The sequence below is a fragment of the Seriola lalandi genome, unplaced genomic scaffold (genome assembly GCF_002814215.2).
Source record: "Seriola lalandi dorsalis isolate HSWRI2012SDOR001 ecotype SW California unplaced genomic scaffold, Sedor1 jcf7180002054879, whole genome shotgun sequence".
NCBI lineage: Eukaryota > Metazoa > Chordata > Actinopteri > Carangiformes > Carangidae > Seriola > Seriola lalandi.
In genome coordinates this window covers 654,431-677,007 of record NW_019525432.1, presented here as the reverse complement: position 1 = coordinate 677,007, position 22,577 = coordinate 654,431, and the positions used below count along the sequence as shown (strand labels likewise).

Sequence of the window (22,577 nt, the reverse complement as noted above, 5' to 3'; positions counted from 1 at the left end):
GCACACACACTTTAAACACACAGACAGGCTTAGCTGAAATGTACACACATTTCCACATGCAGGCTTAAGTCAAACACACACTCCCATGTGCACAGACAGGCCTATGACTCAGTAACAACTTTTGCCTTATCTTCAAACCTTTCCCTATCTGTCCAATTCAGTTTAATTTATTTATTTATTTATTTATTTATTTATTTCTCTCTCTCTCTCTCTCTCTCTCTCTCTCTCTCTCTCTCTCTCTCTCTCTCTCTCATCCCCTGCTCAGCTTGAAAAAAAATTGAGGGTTTTTCTCTCCTGGTTCATCCTTGACTGACTCCACAAGCGGCTCACGCCTCTGCTGTGGCTTCACCTTCACTCTGAAATACCTTTTAAATCTCAGTCTCCTCTCTTTTCCTCTCTCCCTGATCTTGCTCATCCTTGCCTCCTCCTCCCTCAGCTTTGTTGTCCAATAATCAACCATTTAGTCGTTCTTCTCCATCTGTCTGTATTCTGTGCAGGGAAAACAGGGCACAACTGGGTTTACTCTTCCACTCGATCCTAGCATGTAACCCAAACATTGACTCTTCTTGTCCCAGACTTGTCCCCTTCTGCCTCTGCAAACAGCGCTGTCACTGGCATACCCACAGCCGAGGGAATTGACATGACAGCCGCTCTCCTGAATGGTAATACCCACTGCCGTGCACTTTAGAGGTCACAGATCAAAGTGAAAAAAAAAAAAGGAAGAAAGGACAGAGGATAAAGAAGTGAGGAAGGAGCTGACAGAAAAAAAAAAATGAGAGAAGAGCAGAGGAGTGCAGGATGCTCTCTGTGGTCCCTCTGTCCTCTGTTCTCTCCCCGTCACCAGAGAGAGGTGAGGGGGCTGGTTGTCATGACGGCTGTTGTCATGGCAGCTGGAGTGGGTAATAAACAGGAGGAATGTGCTGCTGTCATTTTCTGTTTTTCATGTTCTGATCCCCACAAATAGACATTTTTGACTGTGTAGTTTAAGGAAATTGTACATCCTCCATCTAAATACAGTGTTCACAAACTAAAGACAAAGCTTAGTTTCTAAAGTTTGACATTTTGGAGATACAAGTTTTACACCACAAGAGGGCAACACAAGTGGTTCCTGAACTTTTTATCCATGCTAGTGACATGTCTTTAGGGAAGGTAATGTCGCTGCATCAGATGGTCCACCCCTTTGGTCCAGATTGAAATATCTCAACAGCTACTGGATAGATCTGCATAGAATTGTGTAAAGCTTCCAGAGAATTTATCATAATGAATTTGGTCTCGCAGGTGAAAGTTTTCGCTTGACCAGTAAAATATCTCGACAGGTACTCAACGGATTGGCACAAAATGTGGTCGACACATTCATGCTTCCTAGACAAAGGATCCTTATGACTTTGGTGATCTTCTGAGTTTTCCTCTAGTGCCACCATAAGACTGACATTTCAGTTTTTGGGTGTTTCCATCATAATTTTTGTGACGCTTTCAAACTTCAAATTTGTCCAATACTTTGGTTTATGACTAAATACCTGCAAAACTATCATTTCCACGAACCTCAGCCAAAGTTTATGTTTATTGCTAATTAGCAAATGTTAATATGCTAGCACGGTAAACAAAGATGGTGGACATCAGCATCGTCACTGTGACATGCTAGCAGCTGTAGATTCTCTCGTTTACACCCGTGTGCTTCCCATGCCCAACCCCATCTGTCACATGTAATATTTATATGAACTAATATCAATATTAGGTCAAATAACATGGACCTATCCTCGATCAGGAACGACATTAGCAGTTTTGTGCAGATTGTAGATAAATATTAAACTTAAATGTAAAAAATTAAATATGCAACTTGGTTTAATGTCATTCTCTTTCAGGAAGGAGTTAACCCTCTGCATTGGTTTTTCGTTCTGTTTCAAGACAAATATATAATAAAAATATCTCTGTTGGCTGAAGAGGCATGTTGTGTCTCATGAGCTAATTCGGTATCATAACTGCATCTGACAATTGTTGTTCCTGACTGCTGAATGTTCCATTACTATGGGACTGTGAGCTGTCGGCACCAGTTTTAGGTCATACCAGCATATTTCACAGGGAACATCCTTACATGTAATAAATGTAAATGTCACATTGGTTTTTAATGTGTTGAAACCTGGAGCAGAAAAGGGAAATAAATCTTGCAGCACCCTTGGTTTGTCCTTGAGACACCACTATGGGAACTACGGCTGTAGGTGTAATTTAATTCTTCAAAGCTGTGTTCTATTATTTCTGTAGTTTGCACAAACTAATCAACCCCCGATGAAACAATCTTTACACTTCAACAGGCCCAGAATGAGCTTTAAGCCAAATAATTTGACCTGTGACACAGTTAACGTTTCACGCTTTTAATCAACTCTGTACTTCTGCTGAATTACAGGTGTAAAAAATGAGATGGTAGTTAATATAAACCTCTCAAACATGAGCAACTGAAAAAAAAATGATGCCACTTTATCAGTGGAATAAATTTGTTAAAACATGAAAAACAGCTCTATAAAATAAGACAAGCCTTTAACTAAAAAGCTGACTCCTGGAGGGATCCAAAAACGAAAAATCCCAAGGGAGTCCACCTCTGGGAGGGAATCCTTCTGCACTGGCAGTGTGATCAACAGAGAAACCCGTAGAATCGTATTACCCTCCTCTACCACGTCATGTGGTCTTGGACGTGGTCAGCAGCTCTTAGAGCTACAATACGTCCTCAGTCAAGCCTCCTTTCTCTCTCCTGTCTCCTCTACATTCTCAGCTGCTAGTCCCCTGGTTGACGCTGTCGGCCTTTGGTTCTGATGATCCGTTTTCATTGCCGTTCTCCAAGTCCAGCTCTCTGTCATTTTCTGCCGCTCCTTCCTCCTCTGCGACCTTTTCCACCTCGTCCTCGTCCTCCACCTCTTCCTTTCCTTCCTTTTCTCCATCTCTCCGTTTCTGCCCCTGGCCCTGTTTGTCTCTGAAGACCTCCACGCCTAACATTCGGAGGTAATGAAATCTCTCATTGCGGGGGACGAAGGCACGGATGGACGTCTTTCCCCTCCAGCCACACAGCTGGATGGGACACTGAGGCTCCGCTGAGTTACTGACAAACAGCGGGAAACGGCAGGTGTTAGAAATAGCCACAAACCAGGTCGCCACCTTAAAAGGTAATGATAAAATATGCATACAAACAACGTATAAAAAAACTACTTACTTTGGGTTGGGAATGTACTTCAACACAATGCTGCCCATTCCTGTGGAGACAAACATGCATCAGTAACAGGATTGTTTCAAAATCCAAACTGTTATTTTCATTAATATCTGAGAATGAGCCAGTGTTTCTACAGTTTTCATTTACCGGAACTGCTCAACACCTTCTCTGAGGTTTTTGGGATCAGTGCCTTGCTCATGGGAAGCTCAACAGCAGTTGTTGAGGAAGGCAGAGCATTAATCATTCACGTCGCTTTCTTAGGAAGCCAGGAACCTTCCAGTAAATAATTCAGCACTCTAACCTCTGGGCTGCTGGTGCTGCTTCCCAAATCCAGATTTAGTCAAATCTATATTTTATTTTTCGGTCAGTTTGCTAAAGAAATCTGTGGTGATGTTAATCATAAAGCTTCACCTTACTGAAAGTGGGCATTTGATTAAAACTTACAAACGGTGCAGTAAGAGTTGCACCATCTTATTCACAGTCAGATTGTCCTATTGTCGCCCTGTGACATTACCAAAAACCCATATGATCGATATGATCTCACAAATACATTTTATCGCTGTGTTAAAACGTAATTCTTATCACAAATAAAACATACATTCTTTTAATATAATACACCCAGCAATCACTCAAAATCAGCAGTGGGAGCTGCATAGATCTCTCTCTCTCTCTCTCTCTCTCTCGCTCTCTCGCTCTCTCTCTCTCGCTCTCTCTCGCTCTCTCTCGCTCTCTCTCTCTCTCTCTCTCTCTCTCTCTCTCTCGCTCTCTCGCTCTCTCGTGTTGCAAGCATCGGTTATTTGTGGTTACATACATGAAACTATGCCGGGAAACTTAAATTTAATATTAATTTATGTAATAATAAGTTAACACATGAATAGGAAAGCAAGTCAAGTATTGTCTTGACGTTGACAAAGGCTTAAGCTATTGCCGTGTTCATCGTCCATGGGCACAACCCTAGGTGCAGCACGTACCCAGTTTCTTGGCCTGAGCGTGAGCGTCCTCCTCCAGTTTGCTGAGGAAGGGGTTCTCCTGGGTCAGCAGCACTTTGATGTCCTCCACGCTCACCCTGATGATCCTGGAGCGAATGTACGGCTGAAGAGTGTAGATACCCTGGCAGGACAGAGAGGTGCTTTACAACCTGCACACCAATACAATTAACTCAAATTCTTTACAGTCACTCTCTGCATATAAAATGAATTAATTATCAGTTTATTTGAGTGTGAACTCCACCATCTGGCTCCCTTGTTATTCAGCTGTCTGCATCTCTTTGATGGCGGATACAGAATTGACAGCAAGATGAACCTACTGCATGTTTGAGCAGACGCAGAAGAAGCTGCTTATACAATGAGATTTGTTCTAAAAATGAAAGGATAAGTAGGTTTCTGAAGTCCTGGAAATATAAGCTCTGTATTTTACCATGCATCACTTCACACTATTGGGTTCATTTGCATATAAAAAGAGGATTACATGGTGTGAAAATGTGCAGCTAAGGTGTGAAGATTCAAAGAAAATGTTACAATTTCACAATAAAACAGATTTCAATTAATAAAGACCGAGTGGATTTACGGAAAATTATTTTTAATCCACTGAAGATGATTTAACGTGTGAGGATGAACTGTGATTGGCTGAAACCTACCGCCTCATGTCCAGGGTGCTGTGGCGATAAATGTGGTGTGTGTTTGAGTGTGTGTGAGTGTGTGTGGGTGTGTGTGTGGGTGTGTTTGCGTTACCTCCTGAGCCAGTCTGAAAGCACAGCCAAACTCCTCTCCATCACTGTTGCGAGACCACACCTTCACCCCCGTGTTAATGACCTGAGAAATAGAAAAAATAAAACCCACAGGCTGACATATGGCTCTGTACAAAAAACAACACAATGATGCCAGATTCCCCTCACTTAAAGCAAACTAATTAATGTCTCTGCTAAAAATATAATCAAAGGTGGCAATTTAACTAATTTAAATCAAAATAAAGGATTAATTATGTTGCTTGTGCTGTGGTAATATTACTGGTAATGTTTTTATAATACTGATGTTTAGCAAACTTTCCTGCTCCAGGCGTTTACTGTGCAAGATATTACAAAACTGTGGGTAAACACAGTGCAGCCGGTCTCTGGTGTCCCAGCAGGAGAGGGAAGCAACTGTCACTTATTTGCATAGTAAAACACAACTACACCTCTGATATAAGTAGACGTGTTGTTGTAACCTCAGGGAAATTAAGCAAAATTCGATTTTATGTAATATTTTAATACGAGAATATGGAAGGAGGAAAAATTGATATTAAAAACTCTATATACGAGTCTGTTAGCATTCTGATTTCACTTTGTGGAACTGCAGATATTGTGAGGAGAAGTGAAGTGAACAGGCACCTCTTTTCAATCGGAATTTGTAATGATGTCAAAACATGAAATTCACTGTGGTTTGGTCCAATTGAGCGGAACTAAAAAGTGAGAAACATCAAAAACAATGTGGAGAACAAAGAGACTGAGACGCGCATAAACACACACAGCGCCACCTGTGCAGGTGCTACAGGGTGGAGGACTACGGGGATTTGGGATAGGAGAGGGTCCCATCTGTTAGGCTGCCTCTCCCTGATGGGCTAGTGCATGTACACACACACGCACGCACGCACGCACGCACGCACACACGCACGCACACACGCACGCACACACACACACACACACTAGAAAAACAAACTGGTATCAGTGTAAAGCCAATATGTCTGCATTCAAACACCACCCAGTCTGTGCACTTCTACCATCATGAACATAATGCAGTTGACTACACTGCATAAATAATCAATACTGGATGCATAACCTCCAGGAAAGAATTGATTATTGATTTGTTGCATCTATTTTTGTCTGATTTCCATGCAAGGAAATCCTTTACCATCATCATCATCATCATCAAACCTGGCTTTCAATGTGTGTGATGATCTAAATTGAAACACACACGCACCTTCATGCGCTCGCTGTTGTTCAGCAGCACATTGCGCAGCTCTTTCGACACCATGTACAAGTGTCTCTTCTTGCCCTCGTGGGTCCTGGTCAGAACATTGAGCTTGGGGAAGTCGCGGGACAGATCATAGAAAGATCTAGAGAGAGAGAGGGAAAAAAAAAAGAAAAGAATTTCACTTCATAAAAATCCTGAAAACGATTATGTGCTCGTCTGATTGACATATAGACGCTTACTGTATGGTGGTGAAGACTGGGTCGTCTTCGGTTAGGAACACAAAGGGGTCTTCTTTATAACCAAACAGCTTCATCTTCTTCAAGGGTGGAGGTCTGGAAAACAGAAAGGAGACATATTAAACAATTTACTCACATCAACATTAAATAATTACCTAAAAAAAATTAACATTTCAATTCCAAAAACTTATTTTACTTCGGCTTTACTGCAAAACCATCTCAAAACATGCATTTTTTAAATCAGCTTTTAATAATCTACTGAATATGAACCGACAGGTCTCCTTTGTTTATTGGCTCACCAGACCAACATGACTCACCCACACACTCCATCTTGTTTAGGTGTAGCCTCCTGCGCCAAAGAAGCTCCTTTGGGTGCCTCCTCCTCTGCCTCCCCACTTACTTTTCCTCCTGGGCCTCCCCCTTCCACACTCTCGGGGAGGTGGGGAGTGTCTGCGGGGGTCGAGGCCCCCGGAGAGCCTCCGGTCTGGGCCGCTGAGCTGGACAACACGTCCTTCCTCAGCTGGAGACGACAGGGAGGAGGGGGTGGGAGGAGGGTGAGCAGACAAAGATAGAAAGAAAATGAAAAAGTCCCCAGTTGTGGTTGGTTAAACTGAACAGGTGAGTGATGCAGCGTACCTACATGCAGGAATACTGCACCATTTACCTCTTTGGGTAATACTGACAGTCTCATCAGCCATTAAGTATTTGTTTGTGAGGGAGTACCTTGGGATATCTCTTGTTCCATGGCATTGGGGCTTTCTTCACCAGCACAGCCACAAAGAAACCTCCAGTGTTCTGGTGATGTGGCAGGATCCTCATACTGACATTAACACACACAAACACACAAAAACAGAAATCACGGCTCTGGGTTTGTGGTGCCACCTACTGTGAAGATACACAAGGATTATGTTCCCCGACATAAAGTAAGAGGTGCTATGACAACATGTAACAATGGTTCCCTCTGCTGGCCAGCATCGTGTCGGTCCGAGTATTTCAGTAAAGCTGCAAAGAAGAAATGACATCATTCCCCATTACGTGAGAGTGCAGGTGTGTAAATGTATGTGCATCCATGCAGACGGTCCGTGTGTGTGTGTGTGTGTGTGTGTGTGTGTGTGTGTGTGTGTGAGAGAGAGAGAGAGAGAGAGAGAGAGAGAGATTAGCTGTGCCAAGAAAAAAAATGAATCAGACAAATTACTCAGCTAATTAATTTGGCATCATTGAAGAGAAAAAGGTTGCATGTTGTTGCAGGTTGTGTGTTTTTATCTTCCTGCTCTTGTGAGAAGAAAATTCTTTCACAAGGATGAAAGGATGAGAAAAATTAGCTGTATTAAGATCAGGGTTTAGAGGGGAAAGGGTTTAAGTGCATCGGATGGGTCTTTTATTAGAACTTTAATAGATGAGTAAATCTTTTTTTTTTTTATTTTATAAATCACCCTCTTGCTACTGAACTCACCAACAGAGTACACTGATTATTTCGGCTCCCACAGGGGTGTCAAACTTTGGCTTTGGCTATAGAGCCTTTAGTCAGCGCTGTCAGAACCAAGTCAACCATACACAGACTTAAAGATTAGGGTCTGAGAGGAAATTACAAGTCGTAAACAAAATCCTTCACACTTTATTAACAGAACAAACTTTCAGTGTGTGTGTGTGTGTGTGTGTGTGTGTGTGTGTGTACACACATACCATCTCTCCAGATGCATGTTCGCCAGTTTCTCTGGTTCTTTTGGTGGGAACATGGTGGGACGGATCTGTGTGTGCCGACTGCTTGGAACCTCGGACCAGTCCGAGAACCACTGGCCGTCTTTGGTCATCAGCTACAGAGGAAAGTGCACAATCCACAGTCACAACACTGAGCTAAAAAACATTCAGTCTGACATTGAAGCTGAAACGCTTCCATGACCTAAACACTGCCTTCCTTCATGGCTGCGGTCGGCTTGTTGCAGTGACTGCCAAAGACTAAACATTCCAGTACCTTCCAGGAAGTGACCCCAGGCATCCACTTCAGCCCTGGCAGGTCAGCGGAGCTGTCGGCCAGCTCCAGTGCTCCTGGCAATGTGTACGGAAGAGCCATTACAACTTGGCAGCAAAAGACTGAGGGGTTATATTTAGATATAATTTTCATATCACATGTTTTGACATATTTAGCCAGTTTTAAGTGAATTTCTGGTGGAGGGTCTACAGCTTCTGACCTCACACGTTTAAGCAATAAGGAAGTGATCTGTTCAAATTTAAAAGATATAGAAAGGCCAGAAATCATCTTGTGTTTCCTGAAGTTCACATTCATATAAAAATACGATCTCGTAGGAGATGTTTTCTGAATGTGGTCACTATGGACACTCGCTTAGGTTTCGTTACACTATAACACTACACAGAGCATCACATTATTATTGTGTAACAATCTAATTATTCAAAATATACATTAAGAAAATATATTTTATATATTAAGTACTTGGGTGAAGTGTTGTGTTTTAATTATAAATCAGCTTTCAAACCAACAAATAAATAAATCAGCCAATGTGATGAATGCTAACGTTTATGGACCAACATTTACTGATTAACTGAAAAAATAACTGAGAAATTAAGGGATAATAAAAAGAACTGTTAGCTGCAGCACAAAGCATAAAGTAACAGGGATTAAAGTCAAAACTTTCTGCATGAAACAAAACTAAAATTGAACTTTGATTTGAAAAAGAAAAGTTGAACACATATGGCTGAAGTTGTGTTCGCTGTGAGCGTTTGTGTGTGTTCGTTACCTTCGCTCTTCTCCAGCAGTGCCGCTATGACAGCTTCGTCCTCTATAGGGTTGAGTGAACAGGTGGAGTAGACCATCCTCCCTCCCACAGCCAGCTGTTCAACCCCGCGCACTGCAATCCGCAGCTGGAGCCTGGTGAAAGTGCACACACACACACACATATATACACACACACACACACACACACACACACACACACACACACACACACACACACACAAAAACTGTAATACAGCCAACTTTTCTAATTAGCACCCAAAGAAACACACTCCATTCCCTTGTTGTTTAGTCAATTTAGTCTACCACACAAGTGCATGAAATCCTGTGTTGTCACGGAAATAGGAGCACACACTCTTCCCACTCACCCGTGGAGGTGCAGGCTGTTGCTAGTCGTCCATTTCTTCCACACGTCTATGTTCTTCCTCATGGTGCCGTCCCCGCTGTAGAAACACAGAGCAAACATCAGCAACACTCAGACATATTCCCAGTTTGGCCCGAGGTGCCGAAACCACCAGGCAAAAAAAAAAAAAAAATGTGTGCAAAGCACAAACTGTCTAAATGCCGGGCTTTAGCTGACTGCTAACATCACTGCTGCCTGCCTCTGTCTTCATTACTGCTTTTCTTCCTCTCCCTCTGTTGTGTTTGGCAGGGACTCCTGGCTCCAGCACTGCAGCTGGCCAAACTCAGGCTGTAGACCCTGCTGCTCACAGCAATTGCAAACTAACGCAGTTCTGCTTTGACCACAAAATGACACTAGGCTTAAAGTGAAGCAGGCATACACCAGGGTAATTCCATGTATGATGTGGATGCATGATTGACCACTTATCCCGTACAGAAACATAAAGAAAATAAATAGTAAAACATTAATAACAACCATATATAAAGGACCTGTAGATATCTTGAATTCGACAGACATCTCTGCCTGTCACCTCTGCAGGCAAACACCCACACATACAGCAGCGCGCATCAACCATATTTTTGTTTTTATCCACTTCCTCATCACATTTCCCAACTCTCCTGCAGCGCTGTAGCACCCATCAGTGCAGGCACGCCCTGCGGCTGTTTACTGACCTACAGGGCACGTCACACAGAATGCGATCGTAGAAGAGGACGTCTTTCTTGCCGTCCGAGTTGATATGCAGCGTGGGGATGCAGGACGCATCGTGGTTGACCACCATGATGCAGGGGCTGTTGAGACGCTTGGCCTGGTGCACCAACAGGTAGCAGCGCTTGTTGTCCACGTCGTTGGCAATTACAAAGCCCTCTGGTAGATGGAGGCGTAGATTAGAATTACAAACGGTTAATGCAGGGTCACAGTGGCCGGGAACACTGTTAAATGCCTGTTAAATTATATTGTGTAGTATTTTAAATTTCATATAAATATATCAGTGATCATAATATCTATTCAGGTTCAAACGTGTGCTTCTTACCTGGAAATGGCACATCCATGTCAGCATGGAGCATCTCAATCAGCTGGGCTGTTTTCGACCCTGGAGCTGCGCACATGTCCAGAATCTGCACACAAATACATGCGCATCAGTACTTCAAACAAAGTTCTTTTTATAAGCACAGCTGTTTCCAAGGGCCCAAAGGAAGAAAATAAAATAACCAAAAAAAAGAAAGAAAATGCATTAAGTACTGGCAGATTTAACCTTCAAAAGAAGGCAGCTCTTTTTTTACCTTGTGGTGGGGCTCAATCTTCAGGAGCAGAGGAGGGATCATACTGACAGCCTCCTGTCGACTGATATTCCCCTGCAAGGACAGACATAAAAATTACAGCGGCCTCTTCATTTCTCTGACAACTTCTGACATTTTGTTTTCTCTGTGTTTTTTCAACTCCCTATCCAGGGTGAACACAGACAATATTCAAACCTGCAATGCTCCTGTGATGAGTTAACTTCTTTGCCACGGCCTTTAACAGGGTCACAGGTATTTCTATTAAATATTGTGTTTGGTTTGTGTTACACTCACAGACTCCGTCTCGCTGACCAGAAACTGGTGGAACTTCTCCAGCAGCGGAGACTTCCTGATGATTTTCCTGCTCATGTTAGTGTGCCAGGCCTGATCATCGGGATACCTGGAGAAGACAGACACGGTGCGTACTGAGTTTCAGGTTTGAATATGTGATGCCTTTCAGCGTTGGGTAAACCATGTGAGACCTTACCAGCTCAGAGCCTGTGGAGCCTCGATCTTCTGGCCATCGATCTCCAGCTCCTGAATATCCTTGAAGTATTTTTCCTTCAGACAGTGGAGGATCTCCTTGGCGTGGCTGGATCAAGGCAGAGAGGTGCAGAAATATGGCATATGGTAAGTGAAGTAGCTACAAATATTTGCGTCAAGCAGCAGTGGGAGACCTTAGGTCAAGAGCCTGCAGGGTTAATAGGCTGTAACATATGATAAAAATGAGCAAAGTTGCAGATTTACTTCCAACACATCAACTTTCATTCTTGCCTTAGTCTTTTATATGAGGCTTTTCTGTCATCACTTGCTGCTGTCTGATGGCAAGCTATTAAAAGCATTGTACAAATTCAGCTACAAAGCATAAGCCTTCTCATTTAACAGCTAAATTACCAAATCTAACCTTCTCTCATCACCTACCCTACATCTAAATATAAGGCTGACGATGTGAGCCCCTGACCGGGTAATAATTTATTAGTGACCTTAATAATTCAGAAAAGCCTTGAATTATTATCGTGTGTACATTTACCAGTGAGCAGAGGCATGTATATTTGACAGCCTCTTGCTTTATTTCTAGCATGCACAAGACAAAGAGTATGAATCCAGGTTATAAATATGTCCAGCTGACCTCTTGTATCCAGTGATGCGGATGGTTGCTGGCAGCGGTTCCCTCATTGCCTCCATAAACTGTTCAAACTCTCCCTCAGGCACCAGGCCTTGCTCCTTGTAGTAGTGCTCGAAAAGCTTATTCTCCTTGACAATGTCAGCATAGCCAGCTCCCCAGCCCTGAACACAAGGATGTGTGGTCATTAGTACAGGGCCATATACACTCAACTGCCAGTTTATTGGGTAAACCTGGCTCACACTAATGCAGTCTAATACAACAGTCCTATGATAAATTATACTGTTGTATTACACTGCATTAGTTTTAGCTTGGCGTATCTAATAAACTGGCAGCTGAGTGTATAATGACTATTTGAACTGGTGTACAGAATAACCAGAAAAGCACCAATAAATGGAGATGAAATCATTTGAAATGGTTACATTAAATGTCATTCAAAAATGTGTCAATTTAATTTTTTCTTGCTCGTGGTCAAGGATAGACAACGTGTAGAACATGACATAAGATCTCTTACATTTTAGTATGGTCTAATCATCAATTCGGCCTTTAGTAATCAACAAACTAGTACTTATTTCAATTACTTTTTGGAGTTTAAACCAACGTTTCCTTACTTGTACGCATGGCCATGTAACATCAATACATTTCTGAGCTAAGTCTGGCAAAGCCTCACAATCTCTACCGACAAGAAAAAAATAAGTACAAATGTGGGTTGAGATTATAAAGGTGATAGAGGTTGGTCACCCATATGGCTTAGAAAATATCTTAATTAAGGGTAGCTAACGGTAAAGCTCTCTGGTGTTGCAGATGTTACACAGTGTCATGGCAACATGACTGTATAAGGTTAGTAAAGATAACCACCCTCCAAAAAATCCCCGACTTAGCCTCGGCTCCATTCGCATTAACTACATTTAAATACAGGTGCTGATATGTGGCCTGGCTGAGCAACTCATACTAGCAAGAGTTGCAGCAGCAGAAGTGTAAATCTTACAGCGTTGTCTCTGCTGTCCCTGCCGGCAGTCTGGTTTTTCTGCCGCTGCCTGCTTCTTTTCCCCATCTTGGAAAAGCACACAACTCTGGAGAAAAGTCTGTGGAACGACGTAATGGGTGGATGCAGAGAAACGTGACCTGCAACTCGGATAAAATGTAAATCTACTGAGCGTTTGAGGATGCAGTGCTACGCTGTGCTGTGTATCCTCGAAACGTGTTGCCTCTGACGCACGTGAATCAGGACCTCTCAAGGTGGCCACGAAATCTGCCTGACATAAAAAAAAAAAAAAAAAAAAAAAAAAACACCTTCGGGGCAGTTCGGGATATTTCGTTCGATTTCAGAAACATTTTCACCCCAAAATATGATTTTGCTTTTAATCGCTTTAGCGCTATATTTACTTATTACACTGAACGAGATTCGCATAAAAAAAATCGTTTACTTCTTCTTCTTTTTTTTCTTTTTTTTTTTTTCTTTTTTTTTTACATTATTAGGACTGTGTTTATTCCAGCTTGAATGTAACATTACTAGGGTACAAGTGTACACTTCTTGTCAACCAGGTAACCAGGTCAACGTCTACAACATGTAATATATGTAAATTGATTTATGAATATTTATCAGTGACATCAGAAGCCACACCACATTGAATGACTTCTATGTAAATCCGAACATTTTGATTGGTTGATAAGATTCGATACCGTATCTGTTCAGGCATTGTGATTGGTCCGAGCTGATGGGGATGGGGAAAGTGGGGTCGCGTGCATGTACTGTATACCATCCGTTGCAGTGTTAGCTAGTGATACCCCACACTCTCATATTGTCCCAAATATTAGCTACATTTACACTGTTTCCCTTTTTTTCTTTTGTAGTTTTAACTCTCCCGCCGTCATGGACGCTCTCCTTTCCAGTCTCTTCTCCTCGGAGAAGGAGGAGCTGTACATTTTGGACCGTATGGCTTACTTTATGGTTTTAATGGCAGCCTGCACTTTGGTTACGTTGCTCTTCGAAAATGTCCCGTACGGACGATATGCTAGCAGCAAATATGGATTTCCAGTTAATGTCAGGTTTGCCTGGTTCGTTCAGGAGATGCCCGCTTTCCTTGTGCCTCTGTGTCTGGTAGTTTCGACCTCCTCTGCGAAAACCTCACTGTTGCCCAATCAGCTGCTCATTGCCATGTATTTCTGCCACTATATCCAGAGGTAGGTAACCACCATCAGTCAAACCTTTACACCTGGATCCACTGAAGTGTTAATGTTCAGCTAATGTTGAGCTAATGGTCGACATGCTCTCCAGCACCGGCAGGATAGGTCTGGCTATGCGAGACTAATATTCAGCTAATGTTGCCAGTGAAGACCTTCAGCCCCTCCCATCCAATAAGCTGATGAATATTTGAATATGTTATTTGATAATAGACACAGTAAGAATAACAAGAATAATCTCAAAAGGTGCATTTCATTTTATACAGTGCCACTAGTACTAGTTAAGTATCAATGTCAGTATGTCAAAGCATGTATTTTTAATAATAGGTTGTGCAAATTAATTTTTTTTTTTTTTTTTGTTCTGCTGCAGATCCCTTATTTATCCATTTTTAATCCGAGGTGGTAAATCGACACCATTTGCCTCATTCGCCCTGGCCTTTGTTTTCTGCCTGTACAATGGCTACATGCAGATCAGATACTTGAGCCATTACGCTGAGTACCCTGCATATTGGGTTACACATCCATGCTTCATCGCTGGTAGGTGTTCTGTGTCTGCTACTCCTCTTTCTACAAGGGAACTAACACGAGAATTGTTTTATTTGCACAAAAGCTTGTCTGTGACAGGAAGATAACAAGGGATGAATCCAAATAGAGTTGCCAACCTTTTTCAGTGTAAAGTAGATCTGGTTTGGCATAAACTCTCACAAGATTAATTGATTACTTAATTAATTGTAAGTAGTACCAAACTGAAAAAAAATACTTGGTCAATAAACTACTAAAAGTACCAGTAACTTCATAACAAACAACAATATATAAAAGCAGTTCTCGATGAATATGTTTAATGAATGGTTTAATGGTTTACATGTCAAGAGAGGAACTGAGTAAGATGCACAGTCAGGATAATAACACGCTCCCTACCTCTTACCATCTCGCCCAGCTCATCCCTTCTCCCCCTCTTATTTCCCCTACCCTTCTCTTTCTCTTAAATGAAATGGCAAGACTAAAACATAGCAGACTTTGAAACTCTTTTATCTTTCTTATCATTTTCCTCTTTTGGCTTTTGCTCCACTGCAGGTGCCTCTCATGCTTTTTTAAATTCTCTAAAGTGCTCAGCAGAAGTTTTGGCTCCTCTTGCTGATCAAGCAAACGAGGGGATCTGTCAATTCAGAATATATATTTTTCCTTTGTTGCTGTTGCTCCACTCCCCTTACAGTCCCTATCAATCCCTGCATCCAATGTGAAAAATTACTTTTAAGAATTAAATAAGAAATAAAACTTGAAATTAATTTTCAACATTTTACTACCAACCCTTGAGAGTGCAATTGACATTGAAACAAATATATTTCTTACTGACCTACTGATAAATTTATATCCCATTTTTCTATATGTACTGTGCACAACATTAATGTTTTGGCTGACCAGTGTATATTTCAGGCCATAGCCACAATAGGACCAACCAAAACAGACTGTTTTTACAAAAACATGATGAAACTGTATTCATGTAGTGTGGAAATATTTTTAAAATATTTTTGAAAAAAAAAAAACATTCTTATTTAATTTAACACTCATAAACTCAGCAAAATGTCCTTCATCAGGACTGTGTGGCTGTGTTTTCACCAGATTTGATCAACAGGGGCCTGGCAAAATAAGCAACTATCAGTTCAACTATCATTTGATTTGATTCAGATATAGCTTAATCAGCAAGAAGTTGACTGAGAAAATAGATTTTCAGGGTCACAGCAGCAAAATCTCACATGAATCCTGACTGAATACTGTGAATAGATGCTGTAGCTTTTAAAAATATAGCTTGGCTGTCTGTCTGTTGGTCAGTAAAATCTCGTGCTAAAGCAGCTTTTGGTTGGTTCGTCTCCAGGGTCTGTACTGTGGTTTTTCGGCTGGCTGGTGAATGTGCATTCTGACCACATCCTGAGGAACCTGAGAAAGCCCGGAGAGACTGGTTACAAGATTCCCACAGGTAAGCTCTTTAGTCATGAAAACACTGGAACTAATGAGTTTTCTCACCACAGCGAACAAGTACAGTACATCTGACTTTCAGAGACTTCATATTCAACTTTTACTCCACTACATGTTTGCACTTTAACACTTACATGTACTGTATCTGATGGCTGCAGTTATAAGTTACTGGTGCTGCCAGGATCTCACATTAAATACTCAACTTCTACCATCTGAAGGGGACTATCATTCAGAGGGAGTATTTTAAATTCTGAATGCGTGACATTTACTGTTAAAGGCACATTTTACAACATGTTGTTATTTTTACTGAGGTCTACAGTTTGAATACTTTTTCCGTCACTGCTGTGGAGTGACAAGAAAGTCAAGACAGCAGTAATCACATGGCACAGGACACCGCGGTCTCACTAGATGCTAATTTTCCAGTGTGGTCACATGATTATACAGAATCACACCGTAAGCAGAATCACAGGTTGTCACTAGTTATCTTTTCTTCTCTGCCTTGCCCTCTGTGAGCCCTTACATTAGTGTATAAAAAGGTTCTTTGGACTCTGATATAGTCCAAACTCAGCTTGTGTGTAAGTCACTCACAATACATGTAGTGTTGGTGTGTGTACTTTTGCTTTAGCTGACACAGACATAGACATTTTCTAAACCACACAGCATTGATAGTAATCATGTTAGACAGCAAGCCAAGTCTACACTGTACACTGTACATTATATGTTTCTACATGTCATGGCCAGACTGATTCATGATTCATGCTATATAAAGCACTCAGCCTATGGACTGTAAAAAAAAAAAAAAAAAAAAATTGTCCATGTTATTACTTTAAATGCTTATTTTTCAAGAGACAGTGAAATAATTTTGCCAGCTTGGCTGCAAATAATTTCAAAACTGGTGACAGTACAGAGAAAGGACTTACATGTATTCTCTCTCTTTTGTTGAAAGTTAGATGATAAGATCAATACCACTCTCATATCTGTGAATTTAGTATGAAGCAGGAGCCAGTCAGACCTTTATCTTAGTTTAGCAGTAAGACTGAAAACGCGAGGTGGGGGTGGGGCGCTAAAGCTAGCTGGGCTATGAGCAAAGGCAGCAGAATCCCCACTAAAAATGGCAATTTATGATTTTATGGGCTGGACTGTGTCTTGGCTGTGAGCAGTGACTTCATGCAGACTTGTCATCAGTGTGAAGCTGCCAGGCTCAGTTGGTGCCAAGTTGTTTTTTTGTACATATTAGCACTTTAGAGGTGCTGGTAGATAGAATTTTGTTACTTTCAAGCCAGGCTAGCTGTTTCCCCTTGTTTCTAGTCTTTATGCTAAGCTAACTGGCTGCCTGACCCAGATTCATATTGAATGGACATAAGGTATGAACAAGCCAAATGACAAACTGTTCCTTTGAAACAAAGAATGATAGGGTGTATTACTCTGTTTATAACTAGAAAATGAAAATTAATGGTACAAGATATTAACACTGACAACAGTTGACTGCGCTGGCTTGCACAGGTTTAATTTAACTGGTTCTAGACAAACGTAAGCTAAATTTAAGTGTTGATATTTAAAAACATAAGTGAGAAGTTTTAAAGGCTAGGTCAACTACTTATTTACACTCATAGCTCAAACATCACCAAAACAGACTGAACATAATGTTTTAACTGTGGACATTTTTAGAGTGTATGACCTTTACTGTGTGAGAGTGTATGCACATTCTGTGAGATGTAAGCAGGGGTTGGGTAAATAAGATTTTGGCCATTCTCCAAATACTTTTTGGCAAATAGCCTTGAGGGCAGTATGGAAAAGTAAAGTAAGATCTGCATCGCTTCTTTTTTAGGTCACATAATGGGCTTATTCAAACCATACGTTGGATTTTTACTTTGCTAAATGAATCAGTAATCATAACAGGTTCACAAAAGAGAGCGGCTCCCCGGACTAAGAACATAGTCACAACAATGGCACCTTGAGCTTGAACTTGCGGTGAACCTATTAAAACAATCCATCCCGGATTCTTAAGGAAAATAAAGTGGAGAAAGCGAAGCAGGAGGAAGCTGTGAGCTGTGTTTCTCCAAATGAACTTCCAGGCACGTCTGTAATCCCCTCAGCCAAGAATCTGCCATTTTCGCATAGAGGGTAGCAGCACTACCGTGTACATGGCCTGTAGTCAAATAGTGAGTGCTCAGCCATCTATGGTCAGTGTGGACTGAGCTGTGTGGATGCCCTTTAATTTTTTAAACAGCATGTAGACTCAAAATTACACTAAGAGATAGTGGAAGTGTCAGTAGTCACTAAGTTACATGTTGAATTGCAGTAGGTGAAAATCCATAGTTTTTAAATTTGGTTCCAGAGTAAGAAAAAAAGGGCTTTTTGCTTCAGTGAACATATAAAAGGTTAAGCATACCTGTCCTAATTCCTGTGTCTTCCACCCACAGGTGGAATGTTTGAATATGTGTCTGGAGCCAACTTCTTGGGAGAGATAACAGAGTGGGCAGGGTTTGCTCTGGCTGGATATTCTGTTCACAGCTCAGCCTTTGCCATCTTTACCACAGTGGTCCTCACCAGCAGGGCTGTGGCCCACCACAAGTAAGAATAATAACACACACACACAGAGTTAGCAGGTTTGCATGGAGTGTATCGCACATTTGTAATAATAGAAGAAAATGGCTCTTCCTTCTTCTTCTCTCTGTAGATGGTACCATGCTAAGTTTGAAGACTACCCGAAAAGCAGGAAGGCCTTGATTCCTTTCTTATTCTAAAAATACTTGAAACCAGAAAAAGGTACTGTAACAGCTGAGAAGAACATTCTCATAATTTTTCCTCAATTAGGAAAGCTCTGATGTGTGAACAAACCTTGAAGATACTTTTTTTCACTGAGAACAGACTGAAGCACAGGTTGCATGCTTGTAAATGATCTCTTCTGAGCTGCAAGCAAGCAACAGTTAAAAGCCATCATCTTAAAAAGATTTTTATTGTTGCCATTACATTGGTAATAATGTCCATAAAGCACCAACAAACTTCAGCAACCATGAACTGAATATACTGGAAGTGGTGTGCTTGCAGAAGAGGCAACGTTTAGCGCTCCTCCAGAGGAAATAAGACAGTGATTGGAGCATAGCTCAACAGCAATACAGTGGATTTATAACACTCTGCGCCAGCAGTAAACAGTTTAAGACTTCTATGCTGATCTGCATATTCTCCCAGATGGAACATAAACTAGGAAATGCAAAGCAGACATTTAAAGTTTTCATTCGTCCCCAAGAGTCATCTGTTGCAAAACTATCTTTTTAACATCCATTCGAATTAAATAGATGAAAAAGGGACCTTGGATTAACTCTCAACACATTTCCCTGCCTCTTTTTGCTCTGGGTGTCATCAGAGAGAATTATCTAGCTGCCTCATCATCTGAAACTCCTGATAGAGAAGCCACTTTGGAACGAAAGGTAACTGCATCTCTGTCCTATAAAGACCAACACAGTAGCAGGCCTGTCCCCATCTACTGGGCTGCAGGGAAATCAAATGAAGATCAAGCATGGCCCTCAATAACTCACCCATGCCTGAAATGAGAAGAGGAGAGTGTTGCCTCAACACATCACTCTTGTCAGCAGTTCTTAGAAAGAGAGTAAAGAAGAAGAACTGATGAAGAAGTATGTGGAAACAGGAACATGTATGTACATGTGACATTTATGATAACATCTCTTTTGCTTTTCTACTGTTTGATACTCATGTTTACCATGAGCCAAACAATCTTGCTGACATGAGTTAGGACTTATCTGGAATCATGTCTTATTTTGTAGTTACTAATGTGCCTAACATTTACAAAATAGGTTTAGACTGGAAACAAGTGCAATTATCACTTCACTTTGGTAAAAATCTTTCACAACTTACATTCATATACAAGTGAAAAACACTGGCTCACTAATGTACCTATTCCATAAAGTGCTGGCTGCAGTTTCTTCCCATAACTCATCAGCTCTCTGTCCCGGTGGAGGACATTTCTACAACACCTGTCATAGCCAAGGTCGTGTCACTGTAAATTTAAAAAAATGTATTGTATTGAAAATAAACGTATTTTGTCATCATTTTTACACAGGGTGTAATCAATAAATAGTAAGGCCGCTGCATCTGGCTGTGTGTTGCTGAAGGCCATACAGAGTGACATCCTTCATGTCGAAGATGCACGCTGTCTCTCTCTCTCTCTTTCTCTTCCAGGCTATTTCCTCTCTGTATCTTCTTTATCCACGCTTTGTGTAATTGCATCACTATATTACATGGCCAGTATTTACTGAGACTGCCATCTGACTTTAATACCATTCATCTTCAGCCAGACACCAGTGGATATACTTTTTATATGCAAACCAACTCAATGAAATGGCTTGTAATTCTCAAACTCACACATTCATTCATGCAGGCAGCAGGTACTCCACAGGGGGAGCTGCTCCCTAATAATATACACATGTCAACCTATCCCACGTAAAAGAAAGAAAAGCAACAGTTAAGGCCTGCAGTGTCTCCTCCCACAGGCAAAGATAGACTTGCGCCACCTTCAGACAAAGAGAGTCACAGCTGCAGTTTTAATGTTCTTTATAACATCTAATGTAAAGTACATGGGTGCTCAAGTGGCTTTGAGAAATCAAGCTGTGGCTATAGAACACCAAATGGTGGCTTTTTAAATATTTTGTTAATGAGTTTATGGTTTATACTTCTGTCCAAACATGAATGGATGTTAGTTTTTTTGCCACTAGACCAATACAGAGATGCCTGCTCTGAATATAAATGATTTCAATCAACAGCAATATTTATAGTTTAAATATTAAGCAGCTATTACAGAACCTTGCAGAAATTACAGTGTAACTTTTATTTTTTATCCCTTTTTGTCCTCATGCTCCAATTGGTTGGTTGGCTGGTTTAAAATAGGTTAAAAAAAAATTTAAATAAAAACTAAACGAGATGTGTAGAAAAGACATACATGAAAAACAAATGTAAAGCCTCAAATATTAACACTAATAGCATCTGTAAAAAAATTAATTAATTAAAGTACAGCTAATGCACTGATTGCCTGTTGGTGGTGCAAGTGTGACAATTAAGGAATGTTTTTCCTTGCCTGTAGGTGGCACACATTGGTATGTCTACATCCTCAGGTCTAAACTATTGTTGTTACTCTTCTTGTCTGTAGGTGCCGCAGGTTGACTGGAACTGCGGCTCTGGATCAAAGTCTATGGTCCAGATTTACTGTTCCGGACTCGCGGGAGCTGCTGCTCTGCAGTTGGATGATATTCACTTGGTCCATTGTAGTCGTGTCCTCGTTATACTGTACACAACCCCATAGAGAGTCTGACACACCACAGGCAATATGCTCGTGTAGAGATGTAGCTGTTGATATAACAGTGTAACTGCAACTTTCCTCTAATGTGGGTTAAATATCTAGAAAATGCTGCGGCCTCATTACCATTCAACATGCAGCCTCAGACAACTGCTTGCCCCCTTAATATTATCCGCTATTACTGTTATGCCTGTGAGCATGTTGTTGACTTTTCCAGCCATGTCTCTGTTTATATATATATGTGTGTGTGTGTGTGTGTGTGTGTGTGTGTGTGTGTGTGTGTGTGTGTGTGTGTATGTGTGTGTGTGTGTGTGTGTTAGGCATCTGTCAGCTATGGTCCAGTCGTCACCAATGTGGTAATCCCATAAAAGCTGACAATGAGGCAAACCAGCCTTGAAATCACAAACACACACGCACTGGCACACAGTCAGTGTCAGCGTTTGGCTTGAGCCGACACTGTGACATGAGAGATGAGAGGAATAACCTATTCAAACTGGTGTGTCAGTCAAAGCCCTGTGTTTCATACAGTGGACGATAGAAAGAAGAGCATGGATTTCTACAGGCGTACAGTGGGAGTGAGCAGCTGTGTGTATGCCTGAGTGTGTTACACAAAGAGCTACATATCCTAGCTGACAGATAGTTTGCTCTGGGGGGTTTTCCTTGACTCTGTCACATGCTGCACGTGAGTAGCAGGGGTTGGGGGCGGGCATTATGCAAGAAGCTTTCTCCCTCACTCTCTCTTTTACATGCATATGCATCCCAGAAGGTGCTGGTTATGCTTTATCCAGCCTGCCTCCACTCCATCATAGAGTTTAATGGGCTGGGAGATGGCTGTTACTGGGGCTGGGCGGCACACAGCGCCTGGGATGATCAACACCACCTGCTGTGTATAGCCCCTTGAAAATTAGCTTTTGGATTCAGCAGCCACAGCACACGTGAAATAATAAACAGAAAATGAATGCATTTACGCTTATATAGTGAAAAATTATCTCAGTGTGTCCCCCAATGGAATGCAGTGTGAGTTTTCCGCTGTTTGTTTGTATGTATTTGAGCAGCCTTTCAAGGGCCAGAGGTTGCGATTATGGCCCCCAGCAGTATTTCAGATGCCAGCTGACAACATAATGTGGGCTCTATGTAAATTGTATTTTGATGAAGAGTTATGTTGCTGTTCTATTT

The 22,577-nt window shown here is 41.4% G+C and overlaps 2 protein-coding genes across 2 annotated transcripts; one reads left to right on the top strand and one right to left on the bottom strand.

The window, feature by feature from the left end:
* Nucleotides 1-2,353: 2,353 nt before the first annotated feature.
* Nucleotides 2,354-13,159, bottom strand: nsun2 (NOP2/Sun RNA methyltransferase 2). The gene is made up of 19 exons (XM_023428582.2): nt 12,921-13,159; nt 11,939-12,096; nt 11,297-11,401; nt 11,104-11,209; nt 10,813-10,884; nt 10,563-10,647; nt 10,204-10,396; nt 9,498-9,572; nt 9,134-9,264; nt 8,353-8,426; nt 8,064-8,194; nt 7,104-7,200; nt 6,698-6,900; nt 6,384-6,476; nt 6,151-6,286; nt 4,927-5,007; nt 4,168-4,306; nt 3,200-3,239; nt 2,354-3,088 (listed from the first exon to the last, which is right to left on the bottom strand). The coding sequence occupies exons 1-19, from the start codon at nt 12,984-12,986 to the stop codon at nt 2,761-2,763; spliced, it is 2,313 nt and encodes a 770-aa protein (XP_023284350.1). The 5' UTR covers nt 12,987-13,159; the 3' UTR covers nt 2,354-2,760.
* A 523-nt stretch (nt 13,160-13,682) lies between these two features.
* On the top strand, nt 13,683-20,166 carry srd5a1 (steroid-5-alpha-reductase, alpha polypeptide 1 (3-oxo-5 alpha-steroid delta 4-dehydrogenase alpha 1)). The gene is made up of 5 exons (XM_023428514.2): nt 13,683-14,116; nt 14,487-14,653; nt 15,990-16,091; nt 18,514-18,664; nt 18,771-20,166. The coding sequence occupies exons 1-5, from the start codon at nt 13,806-13,808 to the stop codon at nt 18,835-18,837; spliced, it is 798 nt and encodes a 265-aa protein (XP_023284282.2). The 5' UTR covers nt 13,683-13,805; the 3' UTR covers nt 18,838-20,166.
* The last annotated feature ends 2,411 nt before the right edge of the window (nt 20,167-22,577 follow it).

What these genes read in the sequence shown, in the direction of transcription:
- nsun2 (XM_023428582.2), bottom strand. Translation starts at nt 12,986, where the DNA reads ATGGGGAAAAGAAGCAGGCAGCGGCAGAAAAACCAGACTGCCGGCAGG. An exon ending in CTGTGTGACGTGCCCTGTAG is followed by an intron (nt 9,573 to 10,203) that starts GTCAGTAAACAG and finishes GTGTTTCTACAG; the next exon opens with CGGGGACGGCACCATGAGGA. An exon ending in ACAACAGCGAGCGCATGAAG is followed by an intron (nt 5,008 to 6,150) that starts GTGCGTGTGTGT and finishes TCTATTTCTCAG; the next exon opens with GTCATTAACACGGGGGTGAA.
- srd5a1 (XM_023428514.2), top strand. Translation starts at nt 13,806, where the DNA reads ATGGACGCTCTCCTTTCCAGTCTCTTCTCCTCGGAGAAGGAGGAGCTG. An exon ending in TTCTGCCACTATATCCAGAG is followed by an intron (nt 14,117 to 14,486) that starts GTAGGTAACCAC and finishes GTTCTGCTGCAG; the next exon opens with ATCCCTTATTTATCCATTTT. An exon ending in AGGGCTGTGGCCCACCACAA is followed by an intron (nt 18,665 to 18,770) that starts GTAAGAATAATA and finishes TTCTCTCTGTAG; the next exon opens with ATGGTACCATGCTAAGTTTG.